This window comes from Mesoplodon bidens, assembly GCF_964165515.1.
Source record: "Mesoplodon bidens genome assembly, chromosome: X".
Taxonomy (NCBI): Eukaryota; Metazoa; Chordata; class Mammalia; order Artiodactyla; family Ziphiidae; genus Mesoplodon; species Mesoplodon bidens.
Genome location: NC_138163.1, coordinates 7,161,349 through 7,169,492, shown reverse-complemented (window position 1 = coordinate 7,169,492; position 8,144 = coordinate 7,161,349). Strand labels below are relative to the sequence as shown.

Here is an 8,144-nt window from a genome sequence, read left to right as displayed (position 1 = left end):
GGGAGGAGAGCAGAAAGCGCTTTGAAAAACGCAGTGATTTCATTCTGCCGTGCTGTCCGCTCCCCGCATTCTTCCTCCGTCCCACTCCACCCCCTCGCTTTGCCATTTTAATCGGGCTTCCGTGTTTCTTTCTCCCCCGCATCCCGCTCTCTCCCGCCCCCCTCCCCAAGGTTTGCCTGTAGGTACCTGAGCTGACACCGACGGTGCCTAAAGATGCTGAGCGGCGTTTGGTTCCTCAGTGTGTTAACCGTGGCCGGGATCTTACAGACCGAGAGTCGCAAAACCGCCAAAGACATTTGCAAGATCCGCTGCCTGTGCGAAGAGAAGGAAAACGTACTGAATATTAACTGCGAAAACAAAGGATTTACAACTGTCAGCCTGCTCCAGCCCCCCCAGTATCGAATCTATCAGCTTTTCCTCAATGGCAACCTCCTGACGAGACTGTACCCCAACGAGTTCGTCAATTACTCCAACGCGGTTACTCTCCACCTGGGTAACAACGGGCTGCAGGAGATCCGCACCGGGGCGTTCAGCGGCCTGAAAACCCTCAAGAGGCTGCACCTCAACAACAACAAGCTCGAAGTGCTGAGGGAGGACACCTTCCTGGGCCTCGAGAGCCTCGAGTACCTCCAGGCCGACTACAATTACATCAGTGCCATCGAGGCGGGGGCCTTCAGCAAGCTGAACAAGCTCAAAGTGCTAATCCTGAATGATAACCTTCTGCTGTCTCTGCCCAGCAATGTGTTCCGCTTCGTCCTGCTGACCCACTTAGACCTGCGAGGGAACCGGCTGAAAGTGATGCCTTTCGCCGGCGTCCTCGAGCATATTGGAGGCATCATGGAGATTCAGCTGGAGGAAAACCCGTGGAATTGCACTTGTGACTTACTTCCTCTCAAGGCTTGGCTGGACACCATAACCGTTTTCGTGGGGGAGATTGTCTGTGAAACTCCCTTCAGATTGCATGGGAAAGATGTGACCCAGCTGACCAGGCAAGACCTCTGTCCCAGAAAAAGTACCGGTGACTCCGGTCAGAGGGGCGGCCACGCTGACACACATGTCCAAAGGCTGTCACCTACAATGAATCCGGCTCTCAACCCAACCAGGGCTGCAAAAGCAAGCCGGCCACCCAAAATGAGAAATCGCCCAACTCCCCGGGTCACAGTGTCGAAAGACAGGCAGAGCTTTGGACCCATCATGGTGTACCAGACCAAGTCCCCGGTGCCCCTCACCTGCCCCAGTAGCTGTGTCTGCACCTCTCAGAGTTCAGACAACGGTCTAAATGTCAACTGCCAAGAAAGGAAGTTCACTAATATCTCCGACCTGCAGCCTAAGCCTACCAGTCCAAAGAAACTCTACCTAACAGGGAACTATCTTCAAACTGTCTATAAGAATGACCTCTTAGAATACAGTTCTTTGGATCTCTTGCATTTAGGAAACAATAGGATTGCAGTCATTCAGGAAGGTGCCTTCACAAACCTGACCAGTTTACGCAGACTTTATCTGAATGGTAATTACCTTGAAGTGCTATATCCGGCTATGTTTGATGGACTGCAGAGCTTGCAGTATCTCTATTTAGAGTATAATGTCATTAAGGAAATTAAGCCGCTGACCTTTGATGCTTTGATTAACCTACAGCTACTGTTTCTGAATAACAACCTGCTGCGGTCCTTACCTGACAATATATTTGGGGGTACAGCCCTCACCAGGCTGAATCTGAGAAACAACCATTTTTCTCACCTGCCTGTGAAAGGGGTTCTGGATCAGCTTCCGGCTTTTATCCAGATAGATCTTCAAGAGAACCCGTGGGACTGCACCTGTGACATCATGGGACTAAAGGACTGGACAGAGCATGCCAACTCCCCTGTCATCATCAATGAGGTGACCTGTGAATCTCCCGCTAAGCACGCTGGGGAGATCCTGAAGTTTCTGGGCAGGGAGGCTATTTGTCCAGACGGTCCAAACTTGTCAGACGGAACCATTTTGTCAATGAATCACAACACAGACACACCTCGCTCACTTAGTGTGTCTCCCAGTTCCTATCCTGAACTACACACTGAAGTTCCACTTTCCGTCTTAATTTTAGGATTGCTGGTTGTCTTTATCTTATCTGTCTGCTTTGGGGCTGGCCTATTCGTCTTTGTCCTGAAACGCCGAAAGGGAGTGCCAAGTGTTCCCAGGAGTGCCAACAACTTAGATGTAAGTTCCTTCCAGTTACAGTATGGGTCTTATAACACTGAGACTCAGGATAAAGCAGACGGCCACGTCTATAACTACATCCCCCCACCTGTGGGTCAGATGTGCCAAAACCCCATCTACATGCAGAAGGAAGGAGACCCAGTGGCCTATTACCGAAACCTGCAAGAATTCAGTTACAGCAACCTGGAGGAGAAGAAGGAAGAGCCAGCCACACTTGCTTACACTATAAGTGCCACCGAGTTGCTAGAAAAGCAAGCCACCCCAAGAGAGCCCGAGCTGCTCTATCAGAATATCGCTGAGCGCGTCAAGGAACTCCCCAGTGCAGGACTCGTCCACTATAACTTTTGTACCTTACCTAAAAGGCAGTTAGCCCCTTCGTATGAATCTCGACGCCAAAACCAAGACAGAATCAATAAAACCGTTTTATATGGAACTCCCAGGAAATGCTTTGTGGGGCAGTCAAAACCAGACCATCCTTTACTGCAAGCTAAGCCGCAATCAGAACCAGACTACCTCGAAGTTCTGGAAAAACAAACTGCAATCAGTCAGCTGTGAAGGGAAATCATTTACAACCCTCTGGCATCAAAGGATGCTGCTCCAAACTGTTGGAAGCACTGCATTTGCTTTCGTGTGTGTTTGTGTTCTCCCTTTCCCAGCCTCAATGGGGGACTTTGAAGATGTTTGGGGGATGGGGTGAAGCAATGATACTGCTTTTTCAAGTTTTCCTTTAAATTATTTCTCTCTTGCTCTCCTCCCTCCCCCACCTTTTTTTTCCTTCTCTCGTTAGGAATCATCATTGAACATGAATGTTTCTACAATGCATTTTTTTCATATATTTTGTTTATGGTTTTGTTTCCTTTTTCTTCTTTTATTTTTCCAGTGTGGGAATGGGAAGAGGAGATTATAGTGAATGAAGAAAGAGTAAGCAAACTTTTCAAATGAAAATGGATATTTAGTGTATTTTGTAGAAGATCTCCAAAGATCTTTTGAGACTATAAATTCTTTTGTAAATAATGATATATGGTATTTCCGTCTTCAGTTACCAAGCATAGTCACTAGGCATCACTTCTTCGTGTTAAAGTGCCTTTGCACTTTAAGTACATTACTTAAATGTTGCTTTTAGCTTTGATAAATTGAACATATTTTAATGTGTTGTATTTTTAAAATTAAAAACACTGTAAAATAGATCGAAATGTCAGCTATATTAAGTCAACGTACAGTTTGCTTGAGTTATAGAAACCGGCCTGTCATCAAATGATTCTAGTTCTAGGACTTTATAGATTTAACTGTAAAATATTTCCTTTCCTTTGGGTTTGTTCTAAGTGATTTTATTTAAGTCAACTAAGGGGACTTAACAGTGGACTAGAGGTAATAAAATGCCTCAGTTGGGATTAGTAATTCATTAATAAAATATATTTAACCCAATATCAGAGTGAATTGAACAATTAATGCCCTTCCGTAAATCGTTATTTTACACTAACATGGTCAGTGTTTTAGATTATTTTCCTAATTAAGAGTACATTACACAACTTGTAATATATTTTTTCTGCATTAGATATTTTTATATATTTAAATGAGAGTCTGTATTTCTAACTTTTTAATTGAAATTAGTATTTTTTCTGCCTATTGAAACATTTTCTATAAACACACACCAGTAGAGGCCGCCACACACCTCATTTAATAAAGACGTATGAGCCATTACATACCTTGAAGGAAGACTTCAAAGGTGAGATTAAGACTTCCCAAGTAAGTTCTTTGCAAATTCAAGGCAGCAGAGACAAATGTATACGTTAGTTTCTGTTTCTTTTAGGATTAAAGGTTAGATTCAGAATCCTTCTCAATGTTCACATTTTCAGAGAAAGCAGCGTTTTCCTCTTGAGCTTATGGAAGCGTTAACAGGGTGCTATCAAATGATGTACTCTTTGCATGTCCAACCTGATTAATAAGTACCTAAACCAAGAAAGTAGGCATCCTTTTTTTCCTGCCTTCTTTAGGCAAGGGTTACTTGAATTTTTCCATGTCAGCTTCAGCAAGCTTTTGGTTTTGGTCTTAGCATTAAAATGATTTTAACTAACCAAGTCTACATAACATTTATGAAGCCTTATTAGCCTGTAAATAATTTTTAGATGCAAATATTATTGTGTGATTTAAACAAACAGCCCTTCTTTACAAAAAAATAGTTTTATTTTGTCTATTGTAAATCCTTATGCAACTGGAATGGTGATCTGCATATAAAGTAGTCCAGCTTTTCAATTCCTTATTAAAGCAATTGATGGCGTCTGAAAGAAGCACACTGTTTCCTTTTCATAAATAGGTTACTGCACATAATAATCCTTTATTATCATGTGGAGATTGAAGTGGATCCTGATAACTTACTTTTAAGGCTTTAAAATGACTAATAGTTTATTATCTGTCACTATAAACAATTCATGAGATAAGCTTTCAATTAGAAATTACTTAAATCCAAATTATTTGGATTAATAACTACTGGTGCAAAATGGTTTTTATTTAACAATAGAAGGTAATTGTGTATATATATATATATATATATATATATATATATATATATATATATATATATAAATGTAAAGTATATTCAGGAAAAAAAATGCCTTTAATGCCCTAAAATCTCCAAATATCTACAGTGACAAGCTAACATGTTCATTCTTTGATTAGAGATCATAATTCTTATTTAAATCCATTAGATTGAAGTTGAAAATGGTGGGCTGAAATGATCTACAGGAAAGTTAATGTACAGAGACTTTACATTTCATAGAAGAGGAGCAAGAGTATTTTACCAGTTGAACTTGGAGATAGCTTCTGGAAACCACCTCCTCTTATATATGTAAGAGTTTCAAAAATTCTCTCGTGGCATTGGTGCAATGATAAATACAGAATACAGAGGTAGGTATTTGGGGAAATGATTATGAAGGCAAATTAGTATACATATTCTATTAAGGTAGGTTTTTGGTTGACATTTTGTCACTAGAACTACTGATGTGGTGATTCCACTTCAGTGTTCATATTCTCCTGAAAATAAAGTCATTCCTGTAAAACACCATTATCCATAGAAAAACTAATTCATTAATTGTAAGCAGAGATAGCTTACTGTTCATTTAGTTACAAGACTCTAAAGAGGCCTCATGGAAGAACTCAGATTCATAAACTCTTTTGCTTAGTAACTATGGTTTAATTTTAGATTCTCATGCTTCTTAGATTTGTACTTTATTCTGTATTAGGTTTTAAGAAGAAATCATTTGAATGTGGTCCAGACTATTTCATTTAAAGGCATAATACATCATATACTGTGAAGCTTTATTGTTTAATGCAATCACAAACACTTCAATTTGATTAACTTATTAGCATCCCCACTGACTATATTGTTTTGCTTTACCCACTGAAGTGCTTTCAAACATATTTTACTTTAGGATTTTTATGTTTATCTCCTACAGCTGGATTTTGCTGTTTCACTTTTATTTCACATGCAGCTTGTAATGGGTATGAGCATCAGCACAGTGAAATGGTTCCAGCCAACAGAATACGATTTCCCCTGGCCCTGCCTGGAACAGATCTATATGTCTGGCAAATGGTAATTCCCTTTGATTCTAGCTCTTAATTAGTTGCTTCCGCTGTTTCTGAATATACCTGTGTCTGAGTTTGTATTGAAACACTCAAAAGCACCACTTCTCAGTCTGGACACAATTGCCAAAAGTCTAACTTGGTTTTGGACTTTGGTCAACCTGTGTGCCTTGTTACTTTGCTCCAGCAGTTGGTGAGTAAGGAAATGACCCTTCAGTTTCCTCTGCTTTGTCCTCTGACCTCTAAGGTGGTTTAATTTTTCTAAATATTTCCATGTCATCAAGGGCTCAATGTTTTATGGATTTTACAGAAAGTGTATAATGAAAAAGAGGGAGGTTCTGTGATTTTTCAGACTCTGGAAATTCATTTTGATTGGACACATTCCAGAAACATACTGGATTGGATGCTATACTGAAGGAAGCCTTCCAGACAGTCCTCCTAATCCAGTCATTTCTTCATTCATTCAATAAGTATTTGAGTGCTTGCTTCCTAGGTGCCAGGCTCTGTGCTGTGTGCTGAGGGGGCACAGAGATACAGTAGACAGACTCTCTGCCCACCTCCTCACCACCACCCCCCACATAGAGCTTAGTGCTAATAAAGGAAAACGTTATCTGAATGACAATCACCCAGAGTAAACTGTGGGAACAGCAGTGAAATGCAGGAAGTTGGGTTTTTAAAGGTGATTCTGTGCAATGAAGTATAAAACTGATATATCATAGGTTAGCTACTGTGTAGCCACCATTAGCATCTCTTTAGAGTTACACAGCTACAAAGGGAGAAAACCCACAAAAATAAAATAAAACAACTTTCTGCAGAAGAGGGCCCAATATTATGGCCTGAAGATAGCTATATACTTGTGCTATCTAATGATCTACATTGTAAAGATGACTTCCCAAATGGTAAATACAAAAATCACAAATATACTTACATTTTCTGGAATATCCATGTTTTAGAGGCAATATTTACTTTCTCTTTCAGTGGCTTAAAATATAACATTTTGGCTTAAGTGTCTTTTACAGAGACAATAAGACACTTACCTAAATCCTGAGAGATAAAAATTAAGTACTGTATATAGGTGTACTTTGCTTCTCACAATGGTTGTGAAAAAACTCACGTGTAAATTGAAGTTTTGTAAGTTAAATTGTATTTTAAATGCATTAGGAGAGCTGCCAGTTAGAGGAAACTTGTGAATCCTTTTATAAAGCAGAAAACCATTTTTTAAGACAAATAATCACTCTGTAATTTATCTGTTTTGTATGTTTGGAGTTTCAACATCGACTTTGCTTAAAACGGAGCCCACCTGCCTAATAAGAGTGTGTTTTGCCAATGCTGCTTGTGCTACCAGTTTCTCAGTTGCTAAGGGCTTATACTTGAAAATCAGCTGCAGTTTCGTGTGACTTGAGCTATGGGGCGATTTTATGATGGTGCAGTAACATTCCTGAGCAGTCTGAGTAGCCAACCCATTTCAACTCCATTGAACACAGGACTCTTCTGCTCAGCAGCATCTCCTCTGTCAGACGTGGCCATGATTCATTAGAGGGTAGAGTGACTCCTGTATTCACATCCTATAAAGCGCTTAGAGTCACAGGTTTTATAATAAATGTATTATGTAAACATATTAAACTGCACGTGTGTTGGAATTTTTTAGCAGTATTTTAGCTTGAAAGTACTTGTACAAATACTGTTAGATTTAGTTGCAAATAATTGTTCTCAAGTTATTGGAATAAATGGCAAATGAAACAAGCTCTCGTGTAAATAGACTTCTGTGCCAAATAGTGACATTGTTTCAAAACATGAATGCCATATTTTGGGCTGTTAATATGCAAAAGGAAATATTGAAAATGTGGTCAAATGACATTATGTCTTATTGGATAAACTTTATACAGTTATTTTGTGCTGTAGTTAGCTTTCAGTTAATAAATAAATATTCACTAAAAATAAACATTTGAGTTAGTTAGAAAAATTCTTTACACTCTTGAGAGGAATTAATGACAAACTATTACTGGAACCATCCTCTTTGCCTTGATATATATACTGTTCAAATGTTTACAAATTTAGGTCTTCTTTATATAATTTACATATTAAGGGTAAAATGTGCTTTTCAAAACATATTAATACTTTTCCATTAATGCCCATTAGTATCAGTGTTAAAAAAATAAAACTAGAGAGAACAATAAAAACAATTCAAATAGAGCTGTCTCTCTAGGAATTGAAAGTTTGATTTCACACTCCCCCCTACCACACACATCCACCCACACAAGAGCCAACTGTTTTTCATTGTAAAATTCTATCTAATACAATAGGTGATCTAATAAATTTATATCTGTAAAATGAGAGAAAGATTGACATGCAAATCCAAGGAATAGAAA

The 8,144-nt window shown here is 39.3% G+C and overlaps 1 protein-coding gene across 1 annotated transcript; it reads left to right on the top strand.

Annotated features, from left to right (window-relative positions):
* Nucleotides 1–213: 213 nt before the first annotated feature.
* SLITRK2 (SLIT and NTRK like family member 2) lies at nt 214–3,249 on the top strand (the record flags this gene model as incomplete). The annotated part of the gene is made up of 1 exon (XM_081221717.1): nt 214–3,249. The coding sequence occupies one exon, from the start codon at nt 214–216 to the stop codon at nt 2,749–2,751; it is 2,538 nt and encodes an 845-aa protein (XP_081077843.1). The 3' UTR covers nt 2,752–3,249.
* Between the last annotated feature and the right edge of the window lie 4,895 nt (nt 3,250–8,144).